This window comes from Moschus berezovskii, chromosome 9, assembly GCF_049115385.1.
Source record: "Moschus berezovskii isolate FMDL1 chromosome 9, NW_MosBer_1.0, whole genome shotgun sequence".
Taxonomy (NCBI): domain Eukaryota; kingdom Metazoa; phylum Chordata; class Mammalia; order Artiodactyla; family Moschidae; genus Moschus; species Moschus berezovskii.
In genome coordinates, this window is record NC_142468.1 from 45310170 (window position 1) to 45329740 (window position 19571).

The 19571-nt window shown below is 40.8% G+C and overlaps 1 protein-coding gene across 1 annotated transcript in view; it reads left to right on the top strand.

Moving 5' to 3' along the window:
* SCG3 (secretogranin III) overlaps positions 1 to 16137 on the top strand; it is a 38437-nt gene extending 22300 nt beyond the window's left edge. The window contains exons 11-12 of the mRNA XM_055436303.2: positions 10453 to 10533; positions 15396 to 16137. Of these exons, the coding sequence (XP_055292278.1) occupies positions 10453 to 10533; positions 15396 to 15514 (200 nt within the window). The 3' untranslated portion in view covers positions 15515 to 16137. The remainder of the gene's footprint in view (positions 1 to 10452; positions 10534 to 15395) is intronic.
* The last annotated feature ends 3434 nt before the right edge of the window (positions 16138 to 19571 follow it).

Here is a 19571-nt window from a genome sequence, read left to right on the forward strand (position 1 = left end):
TTCTTGCCTGGAAATCCCATTGGGCAGAGGAGCCTGGTGGGCTACAGTCCAGGAGGTCACAGAGAGTCAGACATAACTTACTGACTAAACAACAATAGCAACAAATATAGTAGTGCATATCTGTTAATCACAATTTCCTAAACAGGCTATTCTAGACCTACTCTGAATTTTCCTGCCCCCAGACTTGTCCCAGGGATGGCAGAGCCTGGTGGGCTGCAGTCTATGGGGTCACACAGAGTTGGACATGACTGTAGCGACTTAGCAGCAGCAGTCTTGAAATCAATTCTCCTTCAAAGAATTCTGGTTCCTTTATATAGAAAATTAAACCTAAGTTATACAGGTTTAATGAGTGGTGATGTTGGCCAAGGGTCAGTTCAGTTCAGTTCAGTCGCTCAGTCGTGTCCGACTCTCCGCGACCCCATGAATCACAGCACGCCAGGCCTCCCTGTCCATCACCAACTCACGGAGTTCACTCAAACTCATGTCCACAGAGTCAGTGATGCCATCCAGCCATCTCATTCTCCGTCGTCCCCTTCTCCTCCCGCCCCCAACCTTTCCCAGCATCACAGTCTTTTCCAGTGAGTCAACTCGTCTCATGAGGTGGCCAAAGTATTGCAGTTTCAGCTTTAGCATCAGTCCCTCCAATGAACATCCACGGTTGATCTCCTTTAGAATGGACTGGTTGGATCTCCTTGCAGTATAAGGGACTCTCAAGAGTCTTCTCCAACACCACAGTTCAAAAGCATCGATTCTTCGGCGATCAGCCTTCTTCACAGTACTGCTTGTATTTCAGTTGCTAAGACTTTTTGAGACAGGGCCTTTTTTTTTTTTTTTTAAGAATTTTTTCTTAATATGTGAAGTTCATGTTGATCTTTCCTATCTCATGAAGTTTTAGATTATTATACCTTTCTTCTCTCCAGGCTGGATTTCATAGACCATCACAAGTTTCTTCTACACTGCCATAGCTGACATGTCAACTCTAATTGTTTGTTAACAGCCTATGTTGGGAAAGGTTATGAGGCTGCATCTGGACTCAGGAGGAAAGAATGTTGCAATGATTAATTAATAGTGTTTGTCATGGGCATGGAAAGGGGGAATTGGTAATATATGTGTCACATTTGGTGAGCAGTCATGCTGCCTTGATACTTCCACTCAACCCTAGGCCCACTGTGGATGAGTGGTAAACTTTTTTAAATAGTTTTTTAATTTGCCATCCTAGCAATTTTTTTTTTTTTTTTAGGAAATAGAAAGATGGCTTTAATTGTCAACTGGGGAAGGGAGAACACAGTAGGCTCATACCTCAAGAATTGTGCCCCTGCTCCATGAGGGGCCTGGGGAAGCATATAGATGGGGGCTTGCAATCAGGGGTAGGAACTAAAGAACAAAGGTGTAAGGATCTTGTATTCTTCTTCCTTTTGCTTTATTTCAAAAACAGTCATAGGCTGGCATCTAGTAGCCCAGCCATCTTAGCATTTTTAAGTGTACAGTTCAGTGGCATTAAGTTCATTCATATTACTGTGCTATGATCACGTCATCCATTTCCAGAACTCTTTTCATCTTGCAAAACTGAAATTCTATACTGATTGAATAATAACTCCCCATTCCCTCTGTAGCCCCTGGCAACCACCACTCTATGGTCTGTCTCAATGAGTTTGACTACTGTAGGTACTTCAGATAAGTGAAATCATGCTGTGTTTGTTCTTTTGCCACCAGCTTATTTCACTTAACGTAATGTTCTCAAGCTTCATCTATGTTGTAACATGTGTCAGAATTTCCTTCTTTTATCAGGCTGAGTAACATTTCATTGAAGGTATGTATATACTACACTTTATCCATCTGTTTGTCTATGGACCCTTGTGTTGCTTCCACCTTTTGGCCATTGTAAACAAAGCACTGATGGGTATACAAATATCTCAAGACTCAAAAATCTTTAATTTGGGCAGGGGGAATATTCCTAGAAGTGGAATTATTAAGTCATATGCTTCCCTGGTGGCTCAGACGGTGAAGAATCTGCCTGCAATGCAGGAGACCCAAGTTCTATCCCTGGGTTGGGAAGACCTCCTGGAGAAGGCAATGGCTACCCACTCCAGTATTCTTGCCTGGAGAATTCCATGGAGAGAGGAGCCTGGTAAATTATAAGTCCATGGGGTTGCAGGGTCAGACATAACTGAGCATACACATAATTCTATTTTTAATTTTTTGAGAAACCACTGTTTTCCATAGTGGCTTCACCCTTTTACATTCCCACCAAGAGTGTGCAAACATTTCCGTTTCACCACATCCTCACCAACACTTTTCTTTTCTGGGTTTGTTTGTTTGTTTTGTTTTTATGGTAGTCATCCTAACGGATGTGTGGTGGAGGATGAGTGGTGAACTTCTGAAAGATAGCTAACCAGGAAAAGAATGGTCCTGTGGCCTGAGCTAGAGAGCTAGGTATTGGGCAGCACAGAGGACTCCAGCTCAGTGTGCCTGAATCATCTCCTCTGGGAGCAACCCACGTGTGATGACTGTCCTTCCCTAGAACACCATGTGCCATCATCTAGGAATCATGCTCATTGTTTAGGACAACACTTTATATTGCTGTGCAAATATCCCTAGGAATGGGTTCTCCCAGGTCTCTTTGCTTGTTTTAAGAAAGCATTATGTAAAAAAGGAATATGCAGGAGTTGATCCTTGGTAGCTCACTACGTCCTATTTAGGATGTAAATGGAGACTAATGATGAGGTTAGATTTCTCATTAGGATTTCCATTCGGTAATAATGGGAAAAGAGAAGGTTAAAACTCCATCCACTTAGTGTTGAACCCTTGTAACAGGCTCTCCTGAAACATTAAGAAAAGAGTAGGGATTCAGGGCTAAAATTAATCCCCCACCTATCCCCCACCTGCTCCATTATTTATAGACTTAATTTATTCATGCTATCCTCTTTACTCTGGAATAAGAAAAACTGATTCTAGTATAGTTTAGAGAATGCCATACTGAGCTTAAGCCAAGGGCCAAGATTTCTTGGAAAAAATGCAACTAATGCCTGAAAGGACATATTATGACATACATCTTTGTATTCATAGTTGCTTTATTTGTACTTTTCTCAAAGGCTACATTTCTTCTCTGATATAAAACTCAGTGAGAAAATACCTGTTGTCTCTAGGCTGAAAAAATAAAAGAATTCATGTGGGCAAAGGCAGGGTTGGCTGGATTTCCTGAGACATTTATTCAGTAATAAACATTTATTCCAGCAGCAGGCTCACTATGCTCAGAAAGCTGCAGAAGGAATTTAAGGACCAATGCCTGCCTTTCGCACTGATAGCTCTGAAATTACCTAAGAATAGCTCTTAAGTCATATGTAGGCAAGTACAATGCAAGTCACATATGTATCTCCCTTACTGTGAGTCACAAGTGTATACAATAGGCTCCCTTCAGAGAGAAAGCTGGAGGACTTACAGAGCAGAACAAGAAATGAGGTAATGGCTCAGCTAAAACCACTTAAGGAAATAATTAGAAACAGGACACATTGGCAGGAATATCTTTAGGGAGTCTGTTTTGGTCTTGTGACATGGGGTGATGGCTCCATCTAACCACAGCAAATATTGATTAACCATGCCAAGCATATGCTGGGGCCTGTGAGGAAAGGAAATAATACCAAAACAACAAAAATAGCATACATTTATATCACTCTTCAACTTATAAAGAAGTTCACATGCATTTCACTTTAAGTTTAATGCAAAAAATCCTATTTAATTGCCAGTGATGGAACATCATATATCCATCTTTATAAATATTGTAGCCTATTCAAACTCTTGCTTTCTACAGGGACTCACACTAAGAATAATATTTTAAGATATTGATTTCTAGTTGATGCAATTATTTGAATGATCTGATCATTATTCCTAAATATAGGGAAATGCCAGTGAAATCAAATTTACTCCAGTTTCAGCCATATCTATAAAGGTGCCTCATGTTTCAATTAAATTGCTCTCTGGAGACCGAAGAATTTTGAAAGTTTATTCCATGATCTAAGTGTGGTTCTTTTTGCCAGTTTAATGTTTACTCTTTCCCTTTTGCTCTATGAGTCACTGAAAATCTTTTTTTAAAGTCATCCAAGGGGCGAAATAAGCATTACCATACCCATAAACTCATTCCAGTGCTATCATGTCAATTTTATGGCTAGATAATGGAATTAAGTTGAAAAAGATGATCTTTAAGATAACTTAACTTTCCCCTAAATATACTATCACTCCCCTATCTTCTTTACAGAAGCCAAAAAAGAAAAAGCAGCTTATTTAATTAATAAATTGATAATAAAGTCAACTAACTCATGGGAATGCTTTTATTTTTAAAGCAACAGAGGAGGAGAAAATCCATGCCTTTATGCAAGCCCCAAGGCATTCTGTTAGAAAGGACCAAAAATAGTGAAGCCGTCTTCTCCTAGTGAGTCAGCAAATGTGCCAGGAGCTCAGGCAGGCCGGAGACCTACCACCAACACAAGATTGTGCAGGAGAGCAAAGGAGAACTTCTCCCCATGTGTAGAAACCATGAGTCTTCTTTTCATAATTCACTCCTTAATTTACAAACAAGTAAACCAAGGTTCTGGCTTCCCAGATGGTGCTAGTGGTAAAGAACCCAGCTGTCAATACAGGAGACATAAGAGATGCAGGTTTGGTCCCTGGGTCGGGAAGATCCCCTGGAGGAGAGCATGGCAACCCACTCCAGTATTCTTGCCTGGAGAATCCCATGGACAGAGGAGTCTGGCGGGCTATATTCCTTGAGGTCACAAAGAGTCGGACACAACTAAAGCAACTTAGCCACAGCAGCAAACCAAGTTTCAGAAGGTGAACTGACTCTCCCAAGAGCTCACAGGCAAACAGTGATAGAGCTGGGCCTTGAACTTCTGTCCCTTGACTCCCACCACTGCTCATCCCTCCCAGCATCCCATGCTGCATCTTGCAGGCATGTCAAGTGGCATCACTTTGCACAAACTCTTTTGTTTTGTTTTTGTTTGTGCTTCAGCTTGCAGAATCTTAGTTCCCCAACTAGGGCCTGAACCCAGGAATCCCCAGGATTGACCACCAGGGAATTCCCACCAAAATTTTTTAACTGAATGGCTCTGGGACCCACCTGGGCATCCATGATACCACTATCAGTTGCTTTGTTCAAACCTGTACTTGTACAATCTTTACTGCACAGAATTTTAAGCAATATATCAAACAATTTTCACAAGCACTGTTTTTGAACATCTAATATCTTTAGAATATCCAATATTCAATAGGTTAAACATACTGATTTCTACAGAGTTGGGTTTTTTGTTTGCTGGTTTTTTTTTTTTTTTTTTTGAGGGGGATGTTGGCAGATCACAGGAGCATATCAGAATCAGAACAAATTCATGTATATACAAGGATATTTCTCTTGCAGGGCTGACAACCAGAATAGTCAGAAAAGCAGGGCTACATCTTGACTGTGGCCCTCTTCCCATCTGCTTCAGCATATGTTTTAAGGCTTGTGCCATATTACCTCAGCCATGAGCTATTTTTTTCCAAAGGAAGCTGAAATTAATTTGAAAATAGGCCAGCTTTCCAAAGTGGACTCTCATGGGCTTTCAGTGCACACTGTGTAAATAAAAGATTTGCTCTACAGCTCCTGAGAAGAGGAAATGTAAATAGGAACCAGCTGCTTCTCTGAGGGCAGAGAGACACCTGATTTTATTCCTGTTTTTTCCAGTGCACCAGCAAATGTAGTGGGGGGGTTCAGTATGAGTGAAAGTGGTTCCCAAACTTTGCCCCGCTTTCAAATTGACTCAGGATTGTTAAAAAAAAAAAAAATCCTGATATTTAGTCCCTCCTCCAGATATTCTGATGTAATTGGTATGAGGAGTTGACCCATGCATCAGGATTTTGAAAAGCTCTCCCAAGTGAATCCAATGTGCAGCCAAGATGGAGAAACACTGCCTGTTGGTTGGCCAGTTTGGTAACGACAACACAGGCACTAAATCTCTAGTCTAAAGGGTGAATTTTACCCAGTTCCATTCATTAGAGGCCCCAGATTGATTCTGGTTCAGGTTCTGACCCTTACTCAGCTGTCTGCTTGGGCCCAACACTGACCCTCTCTGAGTTCCTCATGGGTGAAATGGGACCAAGAACACTGATTTCATAGAGCTCTGTGAAGATTAAATGCCATGTGAATATAGTTTGTTTAGCACATTCATAGGTGTTTTAAATTGTTTCTGATGTAACTACCATTTAAATTCAGAACCATTAAATTTCAAATCTTGTAAATAAGCAATTCATATTTCTAAGAAGGAAGGAAAGAAGGCAGGGAGGAGGACCTATACAGTTTATTCTTCTTTAAAATTGTAGTTTCCCTGGTTTGGATTCCATGCTCACAAAACAATCTTCTGATTATGATCAGCTTCTATATAAGAAGGCTTCATCCATTGACTCATTGAACAAATATTTATTGAGTGTCTATTATTATGTGTCAAGCTTTATTCTAGGCATGGGGGTACATGAACAAACAAGAACTATTTCTAAGGGAGGAAGATAAATAATAAACTTAATAAATAAATTATATGATATGATTAAAAGTGATATATATTATGGATAAAAATAAAGCAGAAAATGGAATGAGGGAGATGGGGGGGTCCATTTTAAGTTAGGGAAACCATCCTAATCCATATGTTACAATCCACAGAATAGCAGTCTTCTTTAAAAGTGTATATTTCTTTATTTGGCCTCTACCTGGTCTTAGTTGCAGCACATGGGACCTTCCACCCTCGTGGTGGCATGTGGGGTCTTTAGCTGCGACATGTGGACTCTCATTGGCAGCATGTGGCAGTTCCTCAACCAGGGATTGAACCCAAGACCCCTGCATTGGGCTCTTAGAGTCTTAGCCACTGGGCCACCAGGGAAGTCCCAAGATTACCAAACAAAAACACAAAAGAATTTGTGCAAAGTGATTAATGGATTAATAGCGACTCCAGTGTTCTTGCCTGGAGAATCCCAGGGACGGGGGAGCCTGGTGGGCTGCCGTCTATGGGGTTGCACAGAGTCGGACACGACTGAAGCGACTTAGCAGCAGCAGCCTTTTAATGGATTACAGTCTAGTTTTCTTTAATTTGCAGTAAATTCATTCTTTGTTGTGGGTTGATAATGTTAATATAGTGAATAAAATTATTTTTCATGCATTTCATACTTTTAAAATTCAACACCATTTTTATAGGTTATTGGTCACTGAGCAAAAACCAACCTGACAAGATGATGCTGGGTCTCCCTATTTCCAGTTGTCTTAGGTTGGGTTCCCTCCAAAGCAGATGCTGAGAAGAGGATTTGAGATGGAATTTTTAATTGGGAGGTGACCTCAGGAAGCTCTACTGGGGGACAGGTCTATGAGACAGGGGAGGCAAAAGAGCCACTGCAGGGTGTTAATGAGCAGACTTCAACTGGGGGCGGTGAGGCTCAGACCTATGGGGACCATGTGGAATGAACCCAAGGAAGCTGGGGTGTATATCTGCCAAAACTGTCTACCTTCAGCTGAGGGCTTCTATATTACCATATCTGGAATAATGGAAGCATGAGGGTGGGGAATCAACAGTGTCTGCTACACTATGGTCAAAACCTCATATTTATACTCTCCTAATTGAGAATTTTTAATGCAATATATAAACAGAAACTAAGCTGTGATACTCCTTTTCTCAAATAAGCTCTCCACAGGCTGTGGAGAAAAGGGAACCCTCCTACATTGTTGATGGGAATGTAAATTGGTGCAAGCACTATGGAAAACAGTTTGGAGGTTCTTTAAAAAACTAAAAATAGAACTGCCGTATGATCCAGCAGTTCCACTTCTGGGCGTGTATCGGAGAAAACTAATGCAAAAAGATACATGTACCCAGTGTTCATAGCAGCACTATTCACAATAGCCAAGACATGGAAACAGCTTAAATGTCCATCAACAGATAATGAATAAAGAAGATGTGGTACCTACATACAATGGACTACTCCTCAGCTATAAAAAAAGAATGGAGTAATGCCATTTGCAGCAACACGGATGGACCTAGAGATTATCATATTAAGGGAAGTCAGAAAGAGAAAAGTCAAAGGCTGTATGATATCACTTATATGGGAAAGCTAAATATGATACAAATATCTATGAAACTGAAACAGACTCACAGACATGAAAAACAGATGTGGTTGCCACTGATGGGGGAAGGTGGAGGCTGGTATGGGGATGGATTGGGAGTTTGGGATTAACAGATGCAAACAATTATATATAGGAAGGATAGACAACAAAGTCCTACTGTATAGTACAGGAAACTATATTCAAAATCCTGTGATAAACAATAATGGAAAAGAATATATATGACTTAATCACTTTGTTGTGCAGCAGAAATTAACACATTGTAAAACTATGGTTCAATAAAATAAGCTTTAAAAATTAAAAAATAAGCTCTCCATATTAGGATATGATATCACAGGTAAGACTGTGGGAAGAATGCTTAAAATTATTCAAAGAACAAGACTATTTTCACACATCCTCAAATGTTTTAGAAACTCTAATTACCTGATGTGCTAATGACAAATCATTATTAACTGTTCATTAAAGCAAACCCTATGAGAAACACTAATTTGATTTAAACTCATTAAAAATAATGAAATTGCATTCTTTAGAAATAGTCTACACTAATATTTCTTTCCTTGTTCAAAATGCCTTTTCTAACAGAGTTAATACAGAATAGAGAACACTGGTTTTTGGTTTAGTTTTGTTTGTTTGTTTGTTTTGTTGTTATTGCTGTTACCAAATCCAAATGTTCTTCTTACAAAATGGCAATAGACAGTGAAAATCTCGACAATCTTTGTGTTGCAATGTTATGACATCAGTTGGTGGACATTTGTCTTTCATGTGCTTTAACATTCTTAAAAGCAAAGAATTAAAATCAAGGCTTTTTCTACACAGGCAGTTGAAGTGAATAGGGACTAGAGATTGTGACTCTCTTCTTTTGTTCACTTATCTCTTTTTGCAAAGAAGTTTCTTTGTGCTTCTTTGGGGACCAGCTAACATGCAACCCAGTGGTGAGGTAAGAGTGGGCTTACAAGATCAGGAAGATGCTCAGGAAGTCACTTAGGTGAATGTGGTGGAAACTGAAACGTCAGCAAATCTTAAGGCAACGTTACTATTCATGGACTGTAGTCAGATGTTCCCAGCTTCAAGCCTGGCTCTACTACTTACTAGCCTTGTGATCTTCAGCATGTTACTTCCTGTCTCTAAGTCTCAGTTTCTTCACCTATTAAAATGGGGATTAAATAGGACTAGCTCAAAACGTTGTTGTGATGAGTAAAAGAGATCACGTATTTGGGAACACAAAACACAGCCACTGGTACATAGTAAGCACATAGTACAGGAAGCTCAACCAAGAGGTCTGGTTAGGAGACTAGAGGTAACAGGGCTCAAAGAGGGTTTAGAACAGATGGTCCCTACACTGAGGCCTGGCAGCTATTGCTTCTGCAAAGGCCCTGGACTTTGAAGGCGCTTTTTTTCTTGGGTCATCCAGTATTCTTCAGGTCACCTGATCTCTTGATGCAGACACTCTAAGCATTAGGGACTCACCTGATTAAGGAGATGGTTGACTCTTTGATACAGAACAGGGCTACATCAGTGTCCATGTCTGAATACAAGCCTTTTCTTTTAGATAAGTAGCAGGTAGCAGAAACTTAGCCAGACTAGAGTCATAATTTCAGCTCTGTTATTTCCTGTATGGCCTCAGGAAATCACTTAGCCTCTCTGAGCCTTAGTTTCCTCATCTCTAAGCTTATGATAATACCTACACACTACAGACAACGGTGCATCTAAAGGGTGTCACAGAGCAGACACTTCAGTGATGCCCATATCCTCCTGCCACACTTAAAGCCTATCAGAGAGTTTTACATCCAGGGGAGTTTTATTAATACTAGAATGAGTTCTAAGGTTCTCTATCCAAGCCTTGAAATGAGGTCCAGATCTCCTCTTCATCTGAGTGTTTACACACTCCCTCCCAGCTTGGACAGAAGGCCTGTGTCCAGCTTATCGAAAGCCACAGACTTGGACTTATCACTTATTCGGTGTTGAATTCTTAAATATCTGCCACTCTGATTCAGTTCTTGACCCGATAATACACCTTAGTTTGAAAGAACCATCCCTAACCAGAAATGAACCAATCTGAGACTGGTAGGAACCAACCCATCCAGTGAACTGAATCAAACTCTTCTTTGCCAAGATAAACTGTATTTATTTGTGTGTAGGGGATAATGGTCCCTTGATGTTACCAACTTGGACCTGCCTCCTGGATGCTTACCCCTGTTAGGGACACTCTCCCACGAGTGCTTGATAAGTCCAATGTTTGTTCATGATCTGTAACAAAGTGTGATCTTTACAAAGAGATGCAGATGGTTTTTATGAGTGTTTAATATAGGTGCTCTTAACTTTTTCAGGGAAAACAGAAGCCTATTTGGAAGCCATCAGAAAAAATATTGATTGGTTGAAGAAACACAACAAAAAGGAAAATAAAGAAGGTAAGGATTTAGTGTGGTTGTTAATTGCAAACATCACCCATTTGCCAGGAGCTCTTATTTTGTAATTTTTTTTATTAGCCATGCAGCTTGCAGGGTCTTAGTTTCCCAACCAGGGATCGAACCCAGGCCCCTAGCAGTGAAAACACAGAGTCCTAACCACTGGACCACTAGGGAATTCCCAGGAACTGTTATTAAAGACTTTCATAGTCAAATTAGGCTATAGTCCCCTCTCAGCCCAAAAGACTTGGCACCACCCCTCAGATGCAAAAACTTCTCTCAATTTTCAAATCATCCTTTCAAGCAAAGGCATTTTCTTTTCTTTTCCATTTTGTTATGAAAAAATGTCAAACAGAAGCAGAGAAAATGATATAACAAATCCCCACAGACCTATCACCCAGCTTCAATAATTATCAACATTTTGTCAATCTTCTTTTGTCTACCCTCTCCCCTTTTCTTGGAGTATCTTAAACATTTCCTGAGCTCCTATTGCATACACCCTGCTGTCACTCACTTATTTAAAACAAATCACAGAACCAGACTGTCCTGAGTGCCAGAAATGTGAAGGACCATAAGATGCAGCACCCCCCACCCCCTGCCAAATTACTCACACCATCAATAAAGCTCCGGTGGGCCTTGCTCAGGACTAACATGATAAGCATGATGGTGAAGAGATAAGAGGAGAGGGCACATCTCTTTACACTGGGAGGAAGGGCTGCAGGAAAGCCTGTGCTGGAAAGGCAAGGAAGAATTTTTGAGTGAGGAGAGATGGAGGCCGAGGGAACACTGAGCACAAAGACATAAATGGACAAAAGAGAGTGATGCATTCTGGGAGCTGAAGCCATTCATTTTCCCAGGAGCACTGGGGTGCTCTGTTGGGAGGACCCGCAGACAGAGCCAGGGAGATGGGCAGCGGCCAAGTCAGGAAAAAGCTTGTGCACCCTGCAAAGGAGGTTAATTTTAGCCAGAGGAGACTAAATCAGGGCTTAATTAGGTTAACGACTGAGAAGTCTTTCTGGCAGCAGTGTGGTTACAGATTGAAAAAATAAAACCCCAGAAGCCAGGCAAGAGATAGGAGGCAAGGATTTGGAGCAGGTAGGATGGGGCTTAAACCAAGGTGAGGCAGGGGGAGAAAGAAGAAAGAAGAAACTCCAGAGTCACATGGAGAAAGGATTCTAGTATGATTTCCAGGGGTCTGGCCAGAGTAGTTGCAAAGTGATGCTTTTAAAATGAGAGGAGCAGGGCTTTTCAAACTTGAAAATGCATTCATGTCACTTGCTAGATCTCCTAATGCCCACAGGACCACTAAGTCAAGCTCAAGGGGCAGGACCCTGGCATCAGTATTTTTTAAGCTCTTATAATTCCACTGTACAACCAAACTTGAGAACCGATGAGATAGAACACAGTGGGAACAAGAGGTGTTTTCAGCACTCCTTTAGCCTGTGATCATACAAGTCGAGCAAGATGGAAATTATTATCAGGCCTTTACACGTACTTTATTTCATTTGATTCAAAATTATATGAATTAGCCAGCTGTCAGTTCCATTAAAAGTCACATGAATCATATTTCACCAATCTGTCATTGATTGAAAAATGCACCATTGCTTCATATACCACTTCAGAAGAAAAGTTATAACATGCCATTAATAATGCAAAGACTTTAAAATTATTTTTATAAAGTTTATCTTAGCATCAGTATAATACAGTATGTACCAAAATACATTCAGTATGTACCAAAATTCATTGTAAATTGTATGCACCAACCATAGTATTTATGTTCTTTCTTTCACTGACTAACACACAAATCTGACTTCTGGTCATAACCGACGACATCCTGCAATTCAATCTTTCTGTTCTAGAAATGACCAACTAATAAAGCATGGAACTCTAGTGCTTGCACATTAGAGGCTTTATGAACAAACTTCAGAATGACAGTGTTGGGTCTGGGATTCCTTCTGCCTCGAGGAAGTGGGGGTGACATGCATTTCACCCTTCTCAAGGCAGAAAGAGAGAGCTCTTCCTCTGCTGCATTTACATGTGCTCTGCCTGATCTGGGTCATCTCTCAAAGCCTGTGGAGACCCAGGTTCTAGAGCCATACAGTGACTGGGACACTGTGAACAGGAAATCTTACCATTGGTTCTGACCTTCCTTACCCTCTGCAGATGCCCTTTGCTTGACAGGGGCCTGGGATGTCCTGAATCTACTTCCCAAATTCAGGAAAGGGAGGTCCACACGATGTGACAATGAGGAGAAGAATGAAATCTTAAGCAGGCTTAAGAAGAAAGTCTGTACTTTTCAAAATGCGAATAATAGCCCTTATCCTTTTTGAGTCTCAACAACCTTAAAACCTTTTTAAGTTAGCAAGGTAGCTATTCCCGGCGCACTCTAACCGCCAACTAGGGCAGAACTGCGAGGGACTCCGGCAGCCTTTCCTCTGCACCATGTTGGTTTTCCACCCCCATTTTCCCACAGTGACAGCCATGTTATAAAGAAGAGTTTTTTCCATTATTTTCCATTTTCCATTTCAAATTTTTTTCATTTTTCCATTTCAAAAGAAAGCAAAATATTTTCCTGTTTGTCTATTCAAATCATCTGTTCACAGATGTTTTGGGGGAGTTTGCCTGTTGTCCCACTAAAGATACTGACCCAGAACTGGTTCTGAAAAGTCAGTGTTATTAATAATTTGAACCAGTGCCTCTTGGTGCCCTGTGAGTCGGTCAGGAAGCCACTTGTGAGGTGCACACAAGATATACACTCAGCCTGATTCTCTAACTCGTGCCTGAGAGAATAGGAAAGTCAAAACTGAAGCAAAATAGAGCCTCGAAACACTTAGTGAGTGTCCTGCATGTTAGATGCTTCACATTCCGTGCTTCAAGGCCATAGAAGGATCAAAGCAGTGACTTCAGACAGACCTGAATTCAGAACCTGACTCTATCATAACCGGAGCAAGTGACTTACCTCCTCTGTCCTGTCTGTGCGTCACTGAAATGGGGACACTAACGCGTTCCTAGTGGGGTTTTGTGAGGAGCAAATAAGATGCGGTTGTAAAATGCTCGGTGCTGCTAATTGTCTCTTCAGTCGTCATGGCTGTGTTCAAACCAAAAGGAGCAAATGCCCTCCTAACAACCTCTCTCTGTGCCTCAGTTCACCTTGATAAGATAAACACCTGATCCTTGTAAAGAGGTCCTTCTGGTCTGGTTTTCCTTTCATGCAGAGGCTTGAAGATGCCCGGGTGACCCAAGTTCAGCTTCTATACAGGCTAGCTAAAGGTGGCCATGCAACGCTCAGAGCTTTTGTACCGCAGCCCCGCTCCTCCCTCCACCCCCCACCGTCCTTTCTCTTTCTTTTACAAACTGACAGAAGGCAGAACTTTGTTCCAGGAGCTGCCAACAGCCAAGATGAATGGCATGGCACCCAAGAAACTCAGCCTCAGGCAGCTCACAGTCTGGGGGGGTGTTGTGGAAGACCTACATGCCCAATCATGGGGGTTGTGTGTCATTCATTTTGATGCCTCCCCAAGATGTATTCGGAGAAGGCAATGGCAAGCCACTCCAGTACTGTTGCCTAGAAAATCCCATGGATGGAGGAGCCTGGTAGGCTGCAGTCCGTGGGGTCGCTAAGGGTCGGGCACGACTGAGCGACTTCACTTTCACTTTTCACTTTCACACATTGGAGAAGGAAATGGCAACCCACTCCAGTGTTCTTGCCTGGAGAATCCCAGGGATGGGGGAGCCTGGTGGGCTTCCATCTATGGGGTCACACAGAGTCAGACACGACTGAAGTGACTTAGCAGCAAGATGTATTGTATGCAGCGATTTAAATGGTGTTTCTGAGGAATATCAATGTTCACTGTGTAAATTGAGTGAAGGAAATTAGTTATTAATATAAGGTTAAATGTACCCTGTGATCACAACTGTGTTGAGATATACATTGAAAAGCTAAAAGGAAACAGAACAAAATATCCACTGTGGTTATCAATGATAATAGAATCCAGGTGATTTAAATACTAATTTAGTGTTTCTATATTTTCCATATTTTAAAACAATAAGCATATAACACTTAAAGCATCAAGGGAAGATATGGGGGTTTTTTCCAAGCCTTCAGAAAGATGCCACCAGCAGCCTCCTTATTTGGTTGAGGATCTCTTTGTTTTCTGTGGATGGTTCAATGGTTTACATAAATTTTTTGTTTAAGTAGGACAGAGGAACCACAAAGAGGTTATGGTTTCGCTTTTCACTCCCTGCATACAATTCAAACAACATGAAAATCAAGGTAATTCTTAATATGGAAAAAAAAAGTGGGTTGTCATAGCAACATGGGCTTAACCAGTGTAACAAGTTGAAGAAGTCAGAACACCTGGTTCTGATCATAACTTTTACTAGCTGTGTGACCTTGAATAAGGAACTTAAGCCTTAGGGTCTTGTTACCCACAGTGTTTTTCCTGGACTGGCAGCATCAACATCTCCTGAAACCTTGTTTAAAATGCAGAATATGGTCCCCCTCCCCTGCTCAGGCCTACTGAATACAGATCTGCAAGTTCCCAAGAGCCCCAGGTGATTGATATAAACATTAAAGTTTGTGAAGCCCTGGTTTATGAACCTGTTCCCTTTCTGGTCAAATGAGGGCTATTCTCCCCACCTGAACGCCTCAAAATGTTGTGATGAAAAGCGGATGGGATAATATAATGCATATAAACATGATCTGAAGCTGCAAACTACTGCAACAATGCCAAGAACTAAAAAGCCTTTCATTGTGAAAGATGGGCATGGTAACTGTGTTGCACAAAATGCTTCGCCATAGTAATCAGTGTAATGGATTGTGCTTTCCTGATCTTTGCTCATGATGCTCGAATGATATTTTCCAGATTATGACCTTTCAAAGATGAGGGACTTCATCAACCAACAAGCTGATGCTTATGTGGAGAAAGGCATCCTTGATAAAGAAGAAGCCGATGCTATTAAGCGTATTTACAGTAGCCTGTAAAAATGGCAAACGACCCAGGAGTATTTTAACTGTTTCAGAAAATGTAGTGTAGCTTAAAACACTTCTAATTCTGTGATTAAAGTTATTTTGACACAATGATTATTAGAAAGTGCTGAATTTACAGTAGTTACTCTTAAAAGTGGTTAAAACAATAGCTTTCTTGCCGTAAATACTATCTGAAAAGTAAAGTTGTATGTAAGCTGAGAGTTTGTATATAGAATTCTTATTTCCTTATAGATTTACATTTTATAACCAGATATATGTTGCTTTGGAAAAGCCTGTAATGGAGTGAACTTAAAGCTGAACCCTCATTCCACTGTGTCACACATATAAGTATCCCCCCTTGAAGAATTAGGGGGCTCTGTTTTCAAGGCATGCTGGGTACGAAAGCACCTCATAGACTATCTGTTACAAGATGTCACTTCTGTACCTCTTCCCTTTTGGGAGCTGAAATAAATTCACATTTCCTTGAAGCCTCTAGAGCTTAAAGTGTACCTATCAGCTTTTTTGGCTCTCCCTGCTGGCTCTTTATCAGGCCCAACGGCATAAAAAGGAACCTGAAAAATAGGCATAGGATTTGCTGGATTTATTAACCATTTCTCCCCACTCTCAACATTTCCTATTAGTGGGATTTCAGAAATTGAGTTTTTCTCTTAAGAGGATACTGAACTATGTACTCTCCAAGAAGACAAATGAGGTCATAAAATACTACATAAAGCAAGGTAAAAGTTGATGCCAGACTCAAGTTATCCAAACTGAATTTGATCCAAGCCAAGGTTTCTCAACAGAGAGCAAGAGGACCAGGGAGTAGGGTAGATAGATGTGTGTTCTTAACTCTTAGCAACTCTATGGACTGTAGCCTGCCAGACTTCTCTGTCCATGGAATTTACCAGACAAGAATACTGGAGCGGGTTGCTATTTCCTCCTTCAGGGAATCTTCCTGACCCAGGGATGGAATCTATGTCTCTTGCATCTCCAGCATTGGCAGACAGATTCTTTACCACTAGCACCACCTGGAAAGTTTGCAAGGGTAAATATAAAGATAAAAATCATTCCCGTCCTTTGGGGGACCATGGACACATGAATATGTATGGCTAAGCCCCTTTGCTGTCCACCTGAAACTATCACAACATTGTTAATCAGCTACACTCCAATATAAAATAAAAAGTTTTTTCTAAAAAATTCATTCCCTTCCCTGTGAACCAAAGCTTGTAGATGAGCTTCCCTGGAGGACAAGGTTAACGAATGTTAGCTCCTTACAACCCCTCTTCCTCAAGCACCACCACAGACACAGTCAAGAAACAACACAGTGATGCTTCCTTCTGAAGTGTTAATGCTGTGAATTAACAAACCAAAGAATGCTTTGAAAATGTATTATTCAGTATAAATTAATTATATATTTTCTATATATTTCAGTTGAAAGTCATAAAAATAACATAATGCTTTGTGTATCAGCTGTCTTACTTCAGATGGCTTCTACTACCTGTCTTGAACACCCCTACCTGGTACTCAGTTTTTGGTGAGGAATGGGGGCCATACAGAGAAGCTACAAATGGTGTTTTCACGGGGAGGAGACCACTGCTGCTTCTCCCCACCTTCTCTAGAGTTGCAAAAACAAAAACCACAGCCTGACACACAGAGAAACAAAACTCATAATGTTTTAGAAAAGCCAGTGCCCACTGGTGAATAGTGAGAAGGAACTAAAACATCTTTGCCTGAACTATACTTGCCAAAGCACAATGAGTCAGACCATTTGAATGACTCATCTTTGATAAATGACTCGATTTCACCATGGCCTGTAGTCCAAAAATGCTGCTTTTACATTAGAGAGAATTAACTGATTGTGACCCAAGCATTTTCTCCTTGTCTAATAGTTTACTTAAATATCTATGCAGTATTTTTAAAATAAGGTATTTACTAGGGGAGTTCATTGTATCTTTCAGAGCACACTGACATTCATTAGCTCCTATTGATAAACAAGACAGAAGGAGATTGTCAGTCCTGTTTTATGCATGAGGAAACTGGTTCACAGAAAGGGCACTGGACGTACTCAAACTCTGATGGCCAAGAAATGATAAAGCCGGGATTAGAACCCAGATTCTTGTCTCGGTTCCTCCTCCACAGTGCTTCTGTGTGCAAGGCAGTGACTAAAGGACTCTAGTCCAGCACAGTTCGACTGTGGCCTTGGTGAGTTCAGTTTTCAGTATCTTGAAGATGAGGGAAGAGATGTTTTGGCTAGAGACTGCTGAGAGAGACCTTAGGCAAAAATAAAATACTCAGAAAAATGTTCCTGAGATTGTGCCCTTCATTTCCAATTTGTCTTCTGGATAGTATTTTTGGATTTGCACCTTTTGGATTACTCTCAAATTTCATATTATTTTATCATAAAAACTCTTTATATTAAATATAATTTCTGGACTTTTTTTTTTTTAAAGAGGCCTTGACCTTTCCTTATATACATGACTGTTTCCCTTCCTAAGTTTTTTTCTTTTACTTTTCTGCTCTTTCAACTCCCTCCCCATAATGCAGGTAGTAGTGGCTACCAGAAAATAGCAAAGCATGATCAAGAGATAATCATATAGCAAAAATAATAATAATGTTGAGAAAAAAATTAGCAGTTATCATGAGAAAAAGCATGAGAAAAAAATAGGGGACAAAACCCAAAACACAAGGGATTATGTACATTATGAACAAGCGAGAAATTTAAGACAAGGGCAAACAGCTGCTTTCCATTCATTCCCCTGTTCAGTTCAGTTCAGTCACTGAGTCATGTCTGATTCTTTGCAACCCCTGGATGGCAGCACGCCAGGCTTCCCTGTCCATCACCAACTCCTGCAGTTTACTCAAACTCATGTCCATCAAGTCAATGATGCCATCCAACAATCTCATCCTCTGTCATCCCCTTCTCCTCCCACCTTCAATCTTTCCCAGCATTAGGGGCTTTTCAAGTGAGTCAGTTCTGCCCATCAGGTGGCCAAAGTTTTGGAGTTTCAGCTTCAGCATGAGTCCTTCCAATGAATATTCAGGACTGACGTCCTTTAGGATGGACTTGTTGGATCTCCTTGCAGTCCAAGGGACTCTCAAGAGTCTTCTCCAACACCACCATTCAAAAGCATCAATTCTTCAGTGCTCAGATTTCTTTATAGTCCAACTCTCACATCCATACATGACTACTGGAAAAACCATAGCTTTGACTAGACAGACCTTTGTTGGCAAAGTAACGTCTCTGCTTTTTAATATGCTATCTAGGTTGGTCATAGCTTTTCTTCCAAGGAGCAAGCATCTTTTAATTTCATGGCTGCAGTCACCATCTGCAATGATTTTGGAGCCCCCCAAAATAAAGTCTGTCACTGTTTCCCCATCCATTTGACATGAAGTGATGGGACCAGATGCCATGATCTTAGTTTTTTGAATGTTGAGCTTTAAGCCAACTTTTTCGCTCTCCTCTTTCACTTTCATCAAGAGGCTCTTTAGTTCTTCACTTTCTGCCATAAGGGTGGTGTCATATGCATATCTGAGGTTATTGATAATTCTCTTGGCAATCTTGATTCCAGCTTGTGCTTCATCCAGTCCAGCATTTCTCATGATGGACTCTGAATATAAATTAAATAAGCAGGGTGACAACATACTCTGTTGGTCAGCCTTAAGGCAGCCATTGTTGGTCAGCCTTAAGGGGTGAAATCTGTGCAATTCTGGTTCTGCACGTTCTGTTGCAATAACCCCCGAGGGCACTTGTTTCCATTTTCACAGAACACCTGGAGGAGCCAGGTGGAGAAGAAAATGAGGAAAGAGAAAAGAGGGAGAAAGGATAAAAGGTCCTTCCTGCCTCACAGAAAGAAGACTCCTTTTAGGAGGGATAAATACAAGAACTTTTTATGAAAGCTTAAAGATTTATTTAACCTGATTCCTGAATAGACACTGAAATAAAAAATATTTAATTGTATGGAATATTACTCAGCCACATGAAGGAACAAAACTGAGTCAGCTGTAGTGAGATGGATGAACCTAGAGTTCTGTCATACACAGTGAAGTAAGTCAGAAAGAGAAAAACAAGTAT